The sequence below is a fragment of the Bombina bombina genome, chromosome 1 (genome assembly GCF_027579735.1).
Source record: "Bombina bombina isolate aBomBom1 chromosome 1, aBomBom1.pri, whole genome shotgun sequence".
Lineage (NCBI taxonomy): Eukaryota > Metazoa > Chordata > Amphibia > Anura > Bombinatoridae > Bombina > Bombina bombina.
Window position 1 is genome coordinate 716,702,094 of NC_069499.1, and position 19,829 is coordinate 716,721,922.

General features: G+C 33.9%; 1 protein-coding gene across 1 annotated transcript in view; it reads right to left on the bottom strand.

Moving 5' to 3' along the window:
• Positions 1-19,829, bottom strand: part of LOC128645900 (vascular endothelial growth factor receptor kdr-like) — a 353,579-nt gene that overhangs the window by 157,502 nt on the left and 176,248 nt on the right. The window contains exons 6-9 of the mRNA XM_053699216.1: positions 17,110-17,243; positions 15,578-15,737; positions 11,066-11,183; positions 8,935-9,110 (exon numbers count right to left, since the gene is read on the bottom strand). Coding sequence (XP_053555191.1) covers positions 8,935-9,110; positions 11,066-11,183; positions 15,578-15,737; positions 17,110-17,243 — 588 coding nt within the window. The remainder of the gene's footprint in view (positions 1-8,934; positions 9,111-11,065; positions 11,184-15,577; positions 15,738-17,109; positions 17,244-19,829) is intronic.

Here is a 19,829-nt window from a genome sequence, read left to right on the forward strand (position 1 = left end):
CTACTTGTTTTACATTGCTATTAATCATACTCGGAGGAAAGCTTTTTAGCTAATGTCGGTTGCCTTTTTGGACACAAATTTGATTTTGTCAACAACATCTACTAAGGCATCATCACCTTTAAGTATGGGGCAGATTCCTTCTAATGATATTACAAATGTCATTGTATTGCAAAGAGAATTCTGTGGAGAAGACCACCATATCCTTTTCAAATGTGTTCTTCGCACTATTAACGTCCTTCCCACATGAAGGCTTATAATTCTCTTTACATCTCCAATGACCGCTGCAATTAAGTCTGGATCATAGCCCCTGGGCAGTCAATCTATCCATTAGTTTATTAGCTGAGAATTAAATAATCCTCTGAGTTAGAATTTTCTGCGCGTAGCTCTGATGAACTGACTCTTGGGAATCGATTTTATCAGATGTTTCGGATGACAAGGTGTTGCATGCAAAATCGTATTACCCGATGTTGGTTTTCTGTATGTATCTGTGATGACCCCATTTAGTTCAACTGAACCATATAAGGTGAGATCCAAAAAATGGACTTCTTTGTCTTGGACTTCTCTGTGAACTTCAGATGCAAATCTATTGTTGTTCACAAAATCAAGGAAATTTTCAAAGACAAATTCACCTTTGAACCCAAAAGATTAGATCATCAAGAATCTCATATACATACAGATATTTTTCAAGAAAGGGTTACTGCCACTGTAGAAGGACTGCCGAGTTCCCACCACCCCACAAATAAATTTGCGAACGAGGGCACGAACTTCGCCCCCATCGCAGTGCCACATATTTGTAAGAAATATTCTCCATTAAACTGAAATAGTTGTGGGATAGTAGGAACTCGACAGTCTCACAGAAAAACAGTTTAAACTCACTCGAATAATTAGTGTAGTTATCCAAAAGAAACTGATGGCCTGTATGCCCAGGGCATGGGGGATACGCAAATACAGTGACACCTGCATCAATCACCACCATCTATTAATCTTCTTTCCACTTGATATTGTTTATAATTTTTAAAAGATGGGAAAGAATCTCTTAAGTAACTACTTAGACCCTGAACCAAGGGTTGGTAGAACCCGAGTCAACCCACTCAGACAATGGCTCAAAAAAAGTGAGCCAATCCCAGATATATATTGAGCGACCCCGGTGGGTTTGACTGGGTTCTTATGTAGTTTAGGTAGGTGGTGAAAGACCGGCGTCACTGGATGTTGTGGTATTAAGGATGCATGATCTTCCTTAGATATAAAACCTAATGCAAGTGCATCTCAAGTAGTCTGTCAAGCTTTTTAGAGAATTCTTTCTCAGGGTTAGAGGATAATTTCCTATATGTAATACCATCATTTAATTGCCTGTAGGCTTCATCAATATATTGGGTTTTGTTTCATTATAACACGTTCCCACCCTTGTCAGATGTACGAATGACCAAATTTTTGTTGTTTTTCAAGTTGTTTAATGGCAGCTTTTTGTCTATTAGTGAGATTGCTATTAAGATTACTTTGTGTCATTTGTTTGCCCAATTCTATGACATCTCTTTCAACTTGCTTTTGAAACAATTGATGTGTGTACCCTCGATTGAGTGGGGTAGAAATTAGAATCTTTTCTTTTTTGGTTTTGGGATATGTGAATCATCATCCCATCACTATTTGTTTCCAATAATTTAATTGTTCTAAGGTACATATGTCATTGAAATCAAGATCTAATCTGAACATAAATTTACGTCTGACTGAATATGCTGGGATCAGATGAATTCACATCATTCTCAACTACCTATTTATTGGATCATCATTAACATCATTCTTTCTGTAGCATTATAAAATGCTTGTGCAATGTGAGCTTCCTAACAAATTTGTTGACATCCAGTAAGGTATTAAATACTGAAAAGGTGTGTGTGGGAGCAAAGCCTAGGCCCTTGGATAAAACAGTAATATGATCAGTAGTAAGTTGAAAGTCAGATAGGTTAACCACACTAAGTGCTAATTCTTCCTTGATGCCTCCTTGAGGTCTTCTTCCTTCGCCTGGATCCAGCTCTGCGCGTCCTTTTTCTTTTCCTAAAGGGATCTCTTGATTTTTTACTTTGGCTCGAACATCATTTTCCTTTTTCTCTTTTTTCTCTCGATGGTCACGTGATGTATCCGGTAACGAGAAAGAGGAAGGGGGGAGAGAGGGAGGAAGAAGAAGAGGAAGAATCAGAGGAGCTCTCATCTGAAGAAACTTCATCTTGATCAGAGGTTGTCTAATTCTGTTGATGAGAAAACCCACTTTTTTATTTTTGTTCTATGTTTTCTTCTTCAGAATAGATTTAGGTTTCATTGCTGATGTTGACGCCTTTGCCTCATATGCCCTTGTTCTTATGTTTGTTCTTACTTTTGTTCTTACTCTTATTTTTATTTTTTATTTTATTGAAGTTTAGGCTATCTCCTTCACCATCCGTGTTTACACTGGAATCATAGTCCCTCAGTTGGCTTGTAGAGAATCTGCGTGGGTCTGCCTAATAAATCTAGACCCAATCATTATACTTTGTTTTTTTAAATAGTCCTCTTGATCCCTATTGAATTTTCTGCCCTTTAAGTGAGGCCAATTCACTGTCAGATTTTTGTATTCTCTTCTTCATATTAGATTTTAATTCAGAGTACCTCCTCCTCTTGTTTATGTGTCTTTAATTCCTACTTGATATTGTGGATTTGTGCCTTTAAAGAGTCCCTTTTGGGACTTTTTACTTCTTATGAGAATGTCCATAATTGTCAATGAGCAAGTAGTGAGAGCATCTATCCACTCAGTTGTTAGATCATCATCATTTAGTTCATAGGAAGGAAACTTCTTTATCCTTAATCCCTCTAGGAAATCTTTTTGATTGTACATAATGCTCAAAGGCCACAATATCCCCACATTAAACGTAAGTCCGTCAAAAGTAATCTTTCAAGATGGTTAAATAAACTTTTTATATCTTTCTCAATAAAATCATTGTCTCCCAGTGAGAATACAGATTGGAAGTAAGTCTTTCTACTTTGCACATCAAAAATGGATTTTGTTGAGGCTTATTGCTTCTTCTATAACAAACTCTTCCATTTTGCTTTTAATTTAACTGTGTGCTTGCAAATAGGGTGACAGACTATATATGCAATGTATATATATATATATATATATGAAGGAAGGGTTTTTTACTCTTTCTCTATACACGTTATTTTGCCTTATATATATATATATATATATATATAGTATATATATATATATATATATATATATATATATATAATATATATATATATAATAATATTTTCTCATCATTTTTGCTGCCTTTAAAAATGTATTTTTGGTCTGGCTCCCAGATTTTCAATCATATATGCAAAGCCCCTGCCTTATATCTAAGTATAAATAAACACTCAATTGATTCACCCCTTTTGACAATGCGCTACCATTTATACAATTATGTGTAGATCATGCAATGCAACGAGAAACTCTGTCTGCTTCCCCTGTTGCCATGATATTATTATGATATTATTTATGTTTTTGCCCCCCCCCCCCCCCCCCGGAAAAATTTCTGAGTACGCCATGTATAAGGCCGCAGTTTGCTGCCACCTAAAGGATTAAACTTCTCTTTTCAAATAAGAGAATATGTTATAAATTATTTCTAATGTATAAGTATAAACAAATAGTCTTTAATTCTTAATATAAATAATATATGAGTACAACATCAAAAAAGCAGATGGTCTGAAGAAAAAAAATAAGAGCTCCTTTTCCAAGTAAAACTGACAGACTCATCTCCCAGAGGAAGGAGAAATTAATAAAGTGTAAGCCGCGGATCCTTTTGTTCACACGAAACAAAGTTGGCCAGATTATTTTATCCTCCTGAAGCGATTCCTTCACAAACATCCTAACATAATATTGGAAATATTCCGCTCTCTGTGGCAAAGGTTATTTGTTTGTAGGTGAAAGCCCTTATGTTTAAGGACGACTTTACCTCATTATCACATTATAATTCTTTGTTTTATTTATTTGCAAGATGTGCACGGTGAAGGAACAGACAAAATGATTCACAATAAAGTTTCAAACCAGCTGAAATTACAAGAAGAATCTCATGTGGAGTAGACAGAAAATAGAAATTGCACAGTTTGTGGTTGTAAACAACGCTCATAATAAACAGGCCTATGAAAACAGAATATAATCACAGTTAAGAGCCACATGGCTCTCCTATTATAGGGCCAGATTACAAGTGAAGTGTTATTTAACACTTCGGGGTAGATTTAAACAATGTGCGTCATGTCCCGCCGCAACATCAATAAATGCCGACAGCGTACGCTGTCGGCATTTATCATTGCACAATCATTCTAGTTAAATGTTTGTGCAATGCCTGCCCTCCTGCACATTCGTGGCCAATCGGCCTGCTAGCAGGAATGTCAATCAACCCGATCGAATCCGATCAGGCTAATTGCTGTCCGTCGCCTCAGAGGTGGTGGAGGAGTTAAGAGCAGCTTATGACCGCTGCCTCTAAACTTTTAATTCCTAGCAAGCCTGGGAAGTACTATGGGGTTGATAGCAACATCCACTGCTTGGTAAATCTACCCCTTCAACTCAAGCGTTAACTACGCTAGAAGTAATCTTTTTGCACGTCGAGTTGCGCTCGTATTACAAGTTAAAAGTGAACTGTTTTTATTCCTCACTGTAACCCAAGGTGCACAAAAAGCTGACTTAGAATATCACACGTGCGATAACCTATTCCCCTGTAGATATCAATGGAGCCAAAAAGTGGATAATTAAAACACCCTACTCACGCACCAAACCTGATCGCATAGTCTCTAGTGCGCTAACCCGACATGAAAATATCACAACATTCCAGGGTTGTTCACATAGAATGAGCTGTGCTATTTATTCACAAATACATATTTCTACATATATATGATGTATTTTGGTACCATATATATCCTATATCTTTTTATAGATTATTATATATAGGTATGATATATACAGCTATATATAGTAATATTTATTTATAAATACTTAGAACATGTTTTCGCTATGTGCAGAACATTGGAATATCAAATTTTTACAGTAAATACACCAGTTTAAAACCATTATTAAATATGAATATTGCATAAATATGTTTTTTTTATGTTTTCATTCTACTTAACTACAAAGGGCTCCAATGTACTTACAGTATATATGTATATATATATATATATATATATATATATATATATAAATATTATATATATATATATATAATATATATATATATATATATATATATATATATATATATATGTCTACATATGTATTTATGTGTATATATGTCTGTAGATACATATATACACATATAAATACATATGTACACTCATATAAATTATATATATACCTACATATACATATTTAGGCATGCATGTATGTATCTCTATGTTAAAGCCCTTTGCCTGCCTTTTTTTCTTACACCTCATATCTTTGAGCCCTTATAACTTTTCTGTGCAATATTTATTTTAATATTTTTTATTAGATGGTGTTATTATGAGTGTAACTGTACATTGTAATGTATTTTTATGAGTGTTTTGTGACACTTTTTTGTTTTCGTCGAAACAGTTAACCAGAGCTCTGAGGTCCCACTAATCCAACTCCCCACTAGGATCATGTTTTTTTCTAAAAACATCCTTGTTTACGTATACCTTTCGACAGCAATATACGTATTGATCATTTCAGTATAGGTGGGGATACAACAGGCAAAAAAGCTATTTCAAATGACAAAATAAAGGTAAAGAGCTATTTGTATACAATTTAATACAACCCAGTAGGTAAAAGGGTTCACTGGCAAATTATTAAATGAGAGAAATAAAAAACACAGAGCACTTAAAAATACATGATCTACTTAAAGGGTTGTGATATTCAACATTGAAATAGCAAGAAATATGTTGGCTGGACACCCTCATTTAAACACTATTCCTGCTTAGAGAGCCTGCGGAGGTGAGTATTGAGTCAGTGTTGACTCACTTTGCATCACACAAACTATCACCAACTCTCTGACCAGCAGCAGTGCTTGAATGCACAGGTCATAAGCAGCAAATGCGTGTATGTCACTAAAACAATGATAGCTTTTACCAGATGCTATTTTTGTAGATACACTTATGTTGCAAAAATTCTTGTATTCAAAATCTAAATGTGTCCCCTGCACTTTTAAGCTATGACTATTATGGGATTTTAAGAACAACAAGGATTATGTTTCTGACAAACAAACAGTACCATTTTTAACCCCTTGCCTCCCAAGGGAGGTCTGCAACCACATTTCAAAGCAATATGCTACACTACCTTCCAGTTGTGATTTATGACCACAATTCTAAGGTAACCTTTAATATCACTAGACCCAGTGGTTTTACAAGATATTAAACGATCTTTTCTGTTTAAAATCTGTTCTACTTTTTTAAGGAGAATTATAAGAAGTTAATATTGCACAATGGTGTGCTACCATAATGTTCCTGAGCAGGGCAATTCAGTTAATGATGGATATGTAAGTATGCCTGCTGCTGAATCGCCCATCAGCTGTGCCCCTCAGAAGTATCAGTGCTTGCACCTGGGTGATTGACTTTCATTAATTGGTCCCTATTCAAGGAATAACTGGCTTTTGTTTTTACACATTTACTTTGAGACTAGGATTTGCCAATTAACATTTTACAATTTTGTTGAAATAACCACTTAATTAAACTATGCTATTTAAATATAGAATTGTATTTATTTTAATTTTAAAACTTGATGCTGTCAGAAAAAAACAGAGTGCAATGTACAAAACAATGAGATCAGGCTGCATTCTTTGAATTTTCAAGCAATGTTGTTTTAATGAGGTGCGATGCACGATAAGGCCTCTGCATTAATACAAAACAGGTTCATCTGCCATTTTTTATGTTTCTGTTGGGAGTCAGGTTTGGGATGTGATCAGGGAGGCCCAGACTTTTTCTCTTGTTTCACAATAGAGAGCATCAGTGGAAGTTAAAACAAACTGTGAAGGAAACAGGTCCTTTATCTGCCAAACAAGGCCTGCAACTCACAACATAGCAACATGGTGCAGCCAAGTCAAGAGACCATAAGCTTAGTTACAGAGCCTTTGGCTGATTGTCATAGTACACAAAAGGGTTTGGGCCTATACCCCTGTTTAAAGTGAGGGTAAAACTTCCCCTTTGTATAAAACCAGATCTGGAATGTTTAGCAATATTTTAGATGGACTTTAATTCATCAGTTTTAATGAAGATACACTTTAACTTACTTTTAAATGTAGCGTTGAAATTCAGATACCCTGCATTCCGGCTGCCCACTTCAAAACTAATTATTTTTTGAGCTAAAGGTTTTAACTGTCCAATCAGTGCTCTAGCCATACGGCATTCATTATTTTTATTTATTTTTTCCAGCTAGAGTGCCCTATGGAGAACCAGTTAAAACCTTTAGCTCACAAAAAAAATAGTTTTGAATTGGGTGGCGGAGAGTGGGGCATTTGAATTTCAGCGCTCTATTAAAAGTAAGTTAAAGTGCATCTTCATTACAATTGATTAATTAAACTCCATCTAAAATATTGTTAACATTTAGTATCTGTTTATACAAAGGGAAAAATGTACCATCCTTTAAGTTTATATACCCCTGTATGTATCAGTAATATATCCATTAAATATACACTAATCATGTTGCATTTACCATATTATGAAAGAAGCAAAGAATGCCTACAAATAGCGCATTACTTTCAACACAGAATTTAAGCATAATCATTGTTTTGTTTTCATATGCTATAGCACCCACTTTTTTATTGTTGTTAAATAAATTACAACAATGTTCAGTTTCAAGTGTTTTGTAAGGGACACTGAAAATGATTATAGATAACAGCAATGTCAGCTTTGCATCTGCCTTCAATCTGAATACAAATATTTAAAAATATTTAACATGCTCATGTTGATAGCAAAATAATTTCCTTTGCTGAGACCAATCAGAGACCAGATGGAATGATCTTCCTCATTGATCTAACCAATCACTGTGATGCAACATGTAGCAAGGAAAGTATACACTCCAAACTCTTTGGGGAGAGTTGAAACACAAACTAAATAATAAAGTAGTATGCATTGTCATTTTACCATAACTGATTAAATATTTTAATGTCATTTATTTCAAAACATGGTTTAAATGAATTACTAGAGCAGCTGCATCACTTACAAAACCTGTTTTGAAATAAGAGCACAGAAGCACTTTGAAGCAGTGAACCAATGCCCTGGTAGAGATTATTTTGCATTAAACTGGGAGACGGCTTTACCAGCACATGGGCGCATGCCCTGCACTGCCAGAAAACACTGGAAAACTTTAAAGGGACATGAAACCCAACATTTTTCTTTTCTAATTCCAACAGAGGCATACAGTTTTAAACAGCTTTCAAATTTACTTCTATTAGGAAATGCCTTACATTTTCTTGATATCCTTTGTTTAAAAGATATCTGGGTAGGTAGCATGCACGTACCACGTGATGGCAAATACTGCTTCCATCTAGTGCTCTTGCAAATGTATAGCTTTCTTGCAAAACTGCTGTCATTAGTGTTGCAGAAACATGCACACTCCTGAGTTAACCTCCCTGATTTTCAACAAAGAATAGCAAGAGAACAAAGACATTTTTATTTTAAATTGTATGCTCGGTCTGAATCATGAACAAAACATTTTTGGTTTCATCTCTCTTTAATTTTAGAATGGGACAAGGAAGAAAGCTAAATATAAATGTATACAAATGTAATGCAAATCTAAATAAATACAAGACAGAAAGTATTGTTGTGCTTTGTATATTTAAAAAAAACAATGATGAAATGTAATTCGCCTGACACAATATGAGTTGAATCTAATCAATGTACATTTTTATGGATAAACATGATGTGGCTTCCACACAACCAGTGTTTTACTACCTATTCACTGTATGTATTGGGTTATTCACTTACCATTGACAATTACTGTGAAGTTGACTGATTTTACCAGACCATGGAGAGAGTTGCTTAGCACCAGGGTATAAATCCCAGAATCCTTCTCTTTTAGGTTTTTTATAACTAAGTTGTAGTTGTCCTGGTTATAACTGTAACAGGTATGATTTGGCCCAATTAATTGTCCATCTTTGTACCTTAAACAAAAGACAGAATAATTAGACATATTATAATAGTTTATAGCTGGTGATACAGTTTTACATTTTTGAAGAAAAAGATACTAAAGGGATGGGTTGTGAGCTCTGAAATGTATCTATTAACACCTACAATACCAGCTAGCTAACCTGCAGAATGAATAAACAGCACACTATCACAGTATGACTAACAGTACTTTGTGCCACACTTTGTTTTGTTTTATTATAGTTATTCTGGATTTCACAAAACATTTTCTTGGAGAGAAAAAAGGGAACAAAAACAAACAAATACTACTATCCAGCTGTCATTAATTCCTGACGCATGTTGTTTTTATCTATCTGTTACATTTATTTTTGTTTGCATCTCAGAGTCACATTTAACAGCATTACATATTTCCTCTTTATATAATTGTATGATGTATATATGCATCATCTTAGTCTAATCCCTCGATAGATTGTTTCAATGCATTTTTATTCTGGATTTTAAAAGATCAAATTATGTGTATACTGTGTATCTATCTATCTATCTATCTATCTATCTATCTATCTATCTATCTATCTATCTATCTATATATCTATCTATGTTGAATATGTATGAATTATACAGTATGTATATGTATATCTGTATTCTTTCCATAACCAGAATTGATGCAGAATTATAGCTTAATTTTTTTAAAGTGCAGAAAATGTTCTAGTAAGAGTTAAACTGAGTACATAAAAGCTAAAAACAAACGTACTATAACTTGTAATGCACAAAGGTAGAGAGGCATACTATGGGGTCAATTTATTAAATACCAGGCAGACATGATTCGCTACAATGCTGCCCCTACACATTCACGGCCAATCGGTCGCTAGTTGGGGGTGTCAATCATCCTGATCGTATCAGCGTACAAGTTAAGGATCAGCAGACTTACGATTGCTGCTTCTTAACTTCTGTTTCTGGCGAGCCGGAAACTACGGGGGTAGATAGCAACATCCGCTGCTTATTAAACCTACCCCTATGTCTTGTTTTTCTGTAGTCTTATCTTTCATGATTAAAGTGGATAAGCGCAATAAAATTGAACAGAACCTTTGTGAAAATAAGAAAGAAGATGATGCACTTGTGCACATTTCATTGGTCAACTACATATGCAGGGGTCACACATAACCTTGTATTGTTTCTCTTTGGCCTCACATTTTCTCTCAAGAAATAATATTTATATTTTTTCTCCTGCACAACATATTCCCTCTTCTCCCCATAATTCAATCTCTTCTGTCTTTAGAGGGGATTTTCAGGGTACGCTATAATGTTTGCAATTACAGCGCTACCCTTTGAGGACCCCTGCAGCTACAACTGCAGCTCTGCAAATAATACTGGCTACCCATCTCTGCTGTGGCCCCTCAGTAAATACATTTTATCAGAAGATGTGTCCAGTTGTTTAGTGTGCGTTGAAACAACCTTTAAAAAAATGTATTAAAAAATAAATGATTCCAGAAAACAAAATAAAACTGCGTAAATTAGGATGTTTATTAAGAGGGTAACAATTAGAAAAAACAACAGTCACCTGTATACAAAGTAAACAGAGGGCGCTATAATGCACGCAATACTTTGGTTAAAAGAAAAATCCCTGTATCTAATCCAGAAGAATAATCAATTAGAAAACATTGGTCCTGAGGAAAATGTGAGGCAAAACCCTTCCATTTCTATTCCCTGCACTTCCACTTTAGATAGACATACATATAATGCACTTGTCTAAAATGGGGGATAAAACCAGTAGCTATCGAGGTTGAGATCCTAAAAACATAACTTTGGCTTCTAAAAAAAATAAAAATGTCTTATATATCTCTGTATAGGTCCTTCCTACCTGACACTTAAACATTCTATATGGTTGAAGAAAACAAATACTGCAATATATCATATGGGTTATTATTATAGAGAGTCTAATATCTTTTTTCTACATCGTGAAGTAATCACTCACCAGGTGGCAAATGGCAAAGGAAAAGCGCGAATCCTGGTGGACAGCTTTAACTCTCTCCGGCTTTCATTTACCTCATGTACTGTCTTGTTTGGAGGAATGATGTTCAAGAAAGGCTTATCTAAAAAACAAACATAATTGCATTTTTTTGTGAGAAAGCAGAATCCTTCAATATTGTGAAAAACGGTGCACACCTGCTCAAACATAAGTCTAGGATCTATCTTTTTCTTATTTACTTAGATGAATAGTAATGAGCACAGATGCCCAACTCATTGCAAGGGTTTTGATTTTCACATTCAGATGGATCTTCCTCCTTATTTGCCCAAACGTTTTAACAGTCTTCCAGGCTCCCTAATTTATCTGATCTTATAACATTTTCTCCCTAATTCTTTACAACATGTAACATCTTCATTTCAAACATTTAATATTGTACTCTTGTACTCTTATTTAGTTAATAATGTTGATGTATCTGAGAGTTTAAAGTCTTACTCCCACTGTGCCTTAAAATGATGGTAAACTCTCCCCTTTTTAAAATTTGATACAGATTGTCAGTGATATTTTAGATGGAGTTTAAAACATCATTTGTAATGAAGATGCGCTGTAACTTACTTTTTAATACCAATATGAAATTCAAATACCCCGCACTACACCGCCCACTTCCAAAGTAAATTTTTCTGTGAGCTAATGGTTTGAAATTTTGTCCAATCAACGCTATCCCCATATGGCACATTTGTTGTAGCTACAGCGCTGATTGGAGAGCAAGTCAAACCGTTAGCTCACATAAAAATTTACTTTTGAAGTGGGCGGTGTAGTGTGGGGTATTTGAATTTCATATTTATATTAAAAAAGTAAGTTATAGCACAAATTCATTACAACTGGTGAATGAAACTCCATCTAAAATATCACTAACGTTCCAGATCTGTTTTTAAAAAGAGGAGAGTTTACCATCACTTTAAATGAGAAATATAATTTCTAGATTTGCATAAAGGTGTTAAATGTATTAAGTTAGACTGTGTAAAGAAGGTGACGTGTATAAATAATTTGTTGTATCAAATTTTAAAATAAACTTTTTTTCCTGCTTGTTTCAATGCTTAAAGGGACATGAAACCCAAGCATTCTCTTTCGTGATTTAGACAGAGCATGCAATTTTAAGCAACTTTCCAATTTACTATAAGTATCTAATTTGCTTCATTCTCTTGATATCTTCTGTTGAAATGCATATCTAGATATGCTCAGTAGATGCTGATTGGTGGCTTCACATAGATGCCTCGTGTGATTGGCTCACCCATGTGCATTGCTATTTCTTAAACAAGGGATATCTAAATAATGAAACAAATTAGATAATAGAAGTAAATTGGAAAGTGGTTTAAAATTGTATTCTCTATCTGAATCATGTAAGACAATTTTTGGTTTTCATGTCCCTTTAAGTCTTCAGCACAATTAGTTCATATGTTAATAAACACCATTTTTTAATAAGAAGTTACAAAACAAAGGTTAAATCACACCCATATAAAACGTGCGCAATTTAATCATAAGAAACTTAACAATTAATTAATATTGAAGAGTTTGGAAATGTAAACATATTAATTATAAAAATGCAGAGAATTATATGCAGTGATTAATTGCACACCTCATACACCATAACTCCCAAAATTTAGACTGGATGAGTACCAAATTCTTTAATTATAGGTATAATAGCTAACTTGGAGATCAAAGTTGGTTCAGCCAATTGTTCTAGAATAAAATACAACTACTTTCCTTGTACAAGTAGAGCTTACTGGCTATCCACAAAGCATACCTCTGACAACATCTCAAGATAGTGATTTGCCACTTGTAATATTTAGTCAACAAAAAAACATAATCTCTAGTTGTGTTGACAAATATATGTGTCAATTATTAGGACAATTTATACAGGTAGAGGCAATTTAAACACAATTATTACATGGGAATAGCTGTTTTTTATATAAGTTGATTAACACCCTGCATGAAATGAATGAAAGTTAGTAAAATCAGTGGAACCAAGCCAGTTCTTTACAGCTAATCAGAATCAAGGTATCACAAGTCAGCATCATAAGACAAGTGGTTAACTCAGGTCAGTTCAAAATCAAAATAGATCAAAATCAAATTTTCATTATTTAGCACACAATTTTAAATAACTTTCCAATTCACTTCTAGTATGTAAATGTGCACAATGTTTTTTTATATATATAAGCACATTCTGAGGCAATAGCTCCTACTGTGCATGTGCAAGAATTCACAGAATATACATACATGCATTTTGTGATTGGCTGATGGCTGTCACATGGGAGGTGGCAAATTAAATTCACTTTGAATTTTGTCAGAAAAAACTCTATACTCGTTTGAAATAAAATGAAGTGCTTTTGTATTGTCGTCTTATTAAGCATTTGTCGATTATTTATTCATTTCTACTGTGTTTATTGGTCGTTTAATCTTTGGCTATATGCTGATAGTGTGACTTTAGGCTGATCGGAAGCTTCCATCTTGAACCGATCTCATCACCCATTTTTGAGATGACTTTTTTAAAATATTGGATGGAATGTGAATAGAATTGTAAATGCATTTCAAATATATCACTGGTATTTGAGTTTTCTGGCACTCTATGTTGTTTTTCTTACAGATATTTCCAGTCAAAGTGAAATATAACAGACTAGTATAATTTTTCTCTCTCTCTCTTTTTTTTAAATACCTTTAACTCATGTTTTTTACTCATATTTCAAACACTAGTTTGGTGTTATCAGCTCAGAAAACTATATCTAATCTGTCATTTTCAGCCTTAAACATTTTTAATGAATGGGGAAATAACCGTGATAAAAGAAAACTTCAATTTTAAAAAAACATTATTGTCACAATACCACAGTGTTTCAAGAGAAAATACAGCACAGCTGCACTTAAATATCAGTCAGACTACTTCATTTTAACGTAAACATTGGTGGTGATACTCTATTTTAGGAAACTATTTTCTGTTTTAAAAGTGATTCTTATCTCTCTTTCAGAGAACGATACAATTATTTGTTTTATTTTCCAGGTAATATAAAATGATGGTCTTAAAGTTATGAAGACAGCATGATTATTTATACTGTAGCGGAAAAAATTAAGACTGGCTTTTAATGTTTTCAGTTTTGCATTAGCATTAACAGTTCCCCCTCACCCCGCTATTTCTCTGCTATTGGCTGTCATTTGTTGACAGAAACGACTGCGGTGTAGTGCAATGTAGGCCTTGCTAGTAGACGGGATGTTAAACTACTTGTTAATTACTTTACCAATATTTTGCCCAATCTTTTTTTACTAAACAAAAATTAATATTTATAAAAGTATTTATAGAAAAAGATGGATATAATATGGGATCAAAGGGACAGTTTGAGGTAAGCTGTTCCCAAGCAGTAGATAAGTAAGAGTTTTCATACATTTTTAAAACATTTTAAAAATTACTTTTATTACTATTAGCTCAAATGAGTCAGCATAAAAATGACAATGTTTCATGTCTGGACATGATTAAGGGCTGTGTATAGGCTTGACATTTTGACACTTTTATGCTGACCCATGTGAGCTAATAAGGTTAATTTTTAAGACTCTGCAGGCTAGACATACTCTTTTGTACATTTTTGGAGACTGACTGTGTCTGTCTGTGCCTGTTCATGGGAATTGATGTTGCCTGAACTGATATTTTTGTATGCAATCTTTTGGAAACATAAAATGTTGAACACATTTATTTATTCTAAACAAATGTTGACGTTTTGATGAACCTTCAGACACTAGCTGTTTTTAATGTTACACGTGATTAATTGGTTTAAAAATTATAATTAATGCACCACTATCAACAAAACATTTACATTTGAATGCTACATTTAAATGTTGATTCTCATAGATAGAGTGAATTGGAATATTAGAAGGAAAAGTACAACTATGGAGTTGATCACAATCCTTTAGAGAAGCTTATTTATCTATAAACGAAATCCCTATAGACGTTAATGGTAGCTTTTGTAGAAAAATCATTTCATAAACCTTTCCAAAGAATTGTGATTGGTCCCTATGTGTTTCACCATTCCATAACTAAAGTCAACTCAGGTGGCAATGAACTTTGGTTCAGAGCTAAACATGGCAGATGACTGGTGGCCATACATATACGCTACTTGTTATTGACTGCGATCAGCAATGCAATGCCACTCTGTAGCTTTGCAATGGTTAAACACATATTTAAATGCAAACAATATATAACTATGAATACTCTAATGCATAGAAGCATTTTATTTTGCACCTTTATCTCCCTTTAAATCTATATTTCTGATTTTTTTTTTTAAAGTAGTAATTTTGTAACTGTCCATTCTATAGAAAGAGAAAAGGGTAAACATATGCTGCTCATAAGAATATTTGTTACACCATTCAAATGTTGTTTTACTGATATTTCCTCATAAAAAACCCATTAGGAGAAAGGTGATAAGGGTTATTTCACAAGCATACAATAAGTAATAACATAAATACACAGAAGAAACTTACCAAATACTGCTATTGAAATGTTTGTATCAAGTGAATGATTTTCCATATCCCTACAGGTGTAAAGACCACGGTCTTGCATTGCCATGTGTGGAATTGTCAGGACTGCTGTTACTTTGTACACCGAGATATCCATTTTCAAAGACAACGAGGATTCCACATACTAAAGGAACATATTATTATGCAACTGAACATAGAACAGCCATTATTTCAAAAGTATTGTGCAAGTCACATTCAATCTGAAAGGAATGAGTCTGCCCCTTTCACCATCAGGGATGGGGAACCTCAGGAGTGCCAAGGTTCCCCATCCCTGCACTAGACAGTTAATACATTTCAGAAACAGTTTTGCATGGTGGTGATTAGCATAATTTAAAGAAACATGCAAGTCAAAATGAAAATTTCATGATTTACACAGCACATACATTTTTTTGCTTCTGTTATCAAATTTACCTTTTTTATTATCTTTTGTTGAAATTTAGCAACTTTCTAGGACAACATACAGAGATAGGCTCATAGGCTCAGTAATGTGCATGAGTCTTGAGTACTATATTGCACCTGTGTTTGCAGCAAACAATGTTATACTAGTCAAAATTAAACTTTAATGATTCAGATAGGGCATGCAATTTTAAACAACTTTCCAATTTACTTTTATCATCAAATTTGCTTTGTTCTCTTGGTATTCTTTGTTGAAAGCTAAACCTATGTAGGCACATATACTAATTTCTAAGCCCTTCAAGGCTGCCTCTTATCTCAGTGCATTTGGCAGTTTTTCACAACTAGACAACGCTAGTTCATGTGTGCCATAAAGATAACATTGTACTTACTCCCGTGGAGTTATTTGTGAGTCAGCACTGATTGGCTAAGATGCATGTCTGTCAAAAGAACTGAAATAAGGAGGCAATCTGCTGAAGCTTAGCTACAAGGTAATAACAGAGATAAAAAGTGTATTAATATAATTGTGCTGGTTATGCAAAACTGGGGAATTGGTAATAAAGAGATTATCTATCTTTTTAAATAATAAAAATTCTGGAGTAGACTGTTTCATTAAGACATGTCCACGCTCCTGAGCCTACCTAGGTATGCTATCATAAAAACCTTAAAGATTTTAATTGTGTAGCATTAAGAGATATGTATGCTGGTTTTGGACCAGCTTCTAAAGTAAAGGATTTTTGCATGAAATCTGATGCAGAAAGGATTTTTGCATGAAATCTGATGCAGATATGCTGTGTAGATTGTGATTGGCTTAATGTGCCAAACCATTATGTATTTATTTATGCATTGTACCTGAGGGAAGGACTTAGATTTGAAAATGCCATTTTTTAAAGTGACAAAAAGCTTTTGGATCACTCAGTTTTTGTGTAAATAAAAGAGTTTATTTAGTTTTAATCATAGATGTCAGACTGAATATTAGATTAACCCTCCACTGTCTGTCAATATAAATGATAATTGAGAAACATTAGTAAGAAGGTATTGTAAGGTCAGGGGAATAAAGTTTTATTTAACAGTTTGATAGTGCTTTTCTTGTTTTCCCTTACCTTGCCACGGTGCATCCATTTCAGTTCCCTCCGACCATTGTAGGTTGTCTCTCCTGTACAGGTCAATGTCAGTGACTCTCCAACCAAAAGCTTTGGGGCATTGGCCTTTACTTTCAAAGTATTGATTACTCTTTCTATAGTAACAAGAAACAGAGTAGATCAGCTAACACATTAGAACAGCCAGGACACAGCTTCATTACAAAAATACCTACTCATGTATATGAAACAGCAGTTATAATTAATGGCAGTAAACACCTTGTAATTACAAGCCATTTTTGTTGTCTTGGTATAAAATAACATATCATCCTACATGTATAAACATTTAAAAACAAATAAATAAATAACCTCTTGTTTACTTCAATTGTTTTTCAACAGCCAAACTCCAGCCACCAGTTGCCTTATTTGGAGGAGCCAATCTTAGCTTGCGTCTGCAAACAACAAGGCTACACATATAAACACATATATACATACTCACATACAAGTATATACACACTCATATATATATATATATATATATATATATATATATATATACACACACACATACACACACATTTGAGCCCTTTCCAGTTAAAGACCTTGTCATATACCATATATTAAAACTCTTTTTATACTATTATTTCTATAATAACTCACAACTTGCAATATGAGTAATGTTAAGCATGTCCATGATATCCAATAAAAGAGGTGTTGGCCATGCTAAATATTCTCTGGTAATTCTGTTTTACCATGGACTTGTAATACCAGATTGTGCTCTTTTCTGAGCATGGGCCCACAATAATGATAGCACACCCTTCACTATCAATAGCGCTCCACTTCTAATCTAGGCCAATGTCGGCTGATCGTATATCTGACTAGCTGTGTGGGAAGTGGAAATTACGTACATACTAAAAAACTGATTTCAGGAATGCAAAAGCAGGAAACTTTACTCTTATTTATAAGAATTTTAGCTGCAAAATATTTAATACATGCGATTATTCTTATACACTATTCATTATTAAAATATTGTGATTTGATTTTTGACTACACTGGTCCTTTAAATGATTGATAATGTGTTTAATTCATCAGAATTAAATTACATTTTGAGAGAGACACAATGGAATTGAATTGAGAAGACAGACTGTGGCACCTGTGCCTTAATGGAAATAATCAACTGAGCAGTAACCATGGTTATACTTCAGGAATGTTCTCCTCTGTAAAAAGCACAATTGGGCTAAAAGAGACTGCTCCTCAGTAGTAATGTGTCATAGCACAAGCTACTGAGCTGTTGTTTGTTCCTAGTAGAGCGCATCTCTTTCTCTTTGTATTTGTAACCATCATTATTACCTGCTCTCACTCAAGGTAATTCTGAAACCCTGGCCTGTTAGTGTACCCTGTGGTTTGGATTTAAAAAAAATGCTGCCTCAGCGATGTGGAAGTGGTGCACCATGCCTAAGGCATCATATTTGGTTGCTTTGCAGACACAACAGGGTGTCTTAAAATATACACATGCCCAGGTCTTTAGTCCATCTCGCTACCTTCTTTTTATCATTAAAGGGATAGGAAACCAAAATGTTTTGTTTTGTGATTCAGACAGATCATACAATTTTTAAAAAGTTACCAATTTACTTCTGTTATCAAATTTGCTTTATTCCCGTGGTATTCTTTATTGAAGAGATAACTATTTAGGTGTCTGACGCACTACATGGCAAGGAATAGTGCTGCCATCAAGTGCTCTTGAATAACATTCTTGTAAAACTGCTGCCATATAGTGCTCCAGGTACGTGCACGCTCCTGAGCTTACGTACCTGCTTTTTAATAAAAGATACCAAGAGAACAAAGAAAATTTGACAATAGAAGTAAATTTGAAAGTTGTTTAAAATTGCAAGCTGTATCTGAATCATGAAAGAAAATGTTGGGGTTTTACGTCCCTTTAAGTGTCCTTAAATTGAAGTTAATTGCTACCTTTGTGAGGGTGCACAACCTGCATTCTACTTTAGCAAAATGCCCCAGTGCTGGCACCAGCTAGAGGCAACAGCTATAGGGTGAGATTCATTTAAATTATGTAGAAACAAATTGTATATTTTAAACAACACTCTATAATGCAGTAATATAAAGGAACTCTAATGAATTCACTGAAATGCATCACCAAACACATCCCTTTAAAAGGATCTCAGATGTAATAGGAGAATCTAACAAATGAACATTTATTTAAGAAAAAGGATTAGAAAAAACTGTTCTGGAAAGAGAATGATAAATATTAAAATGTTTTAATAATTGTACTTAGTTATATTCCATATGTAAATATTACTTTATTACTTCTTCAAAGGTTTTCAGTATAAATGCATACTATTAGCTGATGTGAAATCAGGAAAGTATATCAAAGAAAGCAAACATGTTAAAAATATATACAGCACCACCACCTTATATAAACATTTTGTTAATACAGCACTTTTATGCAGCTTTTATGCTCTCTTGTGTTATCTCTTTATCACGTTACAGGAGAATAATTTATGTTTCTCTGAAGAAAAAAAAAAAAAAGATTAGTTGGTATTTCCTCTGCAGAAACAATAAGAATGGGGCCGGTATGGGTAAGTCCAGATATAGCAAAAAAGATTTTCTGTCACAAAAAAGGTAAACTATTTTACTCAATAACTTAACAAAATGTACTTGATTAATTCTATATAATTCTGTTGTAAGACTAACATCTTTTTATTGTATTTTATTTTAATTATTAGGAG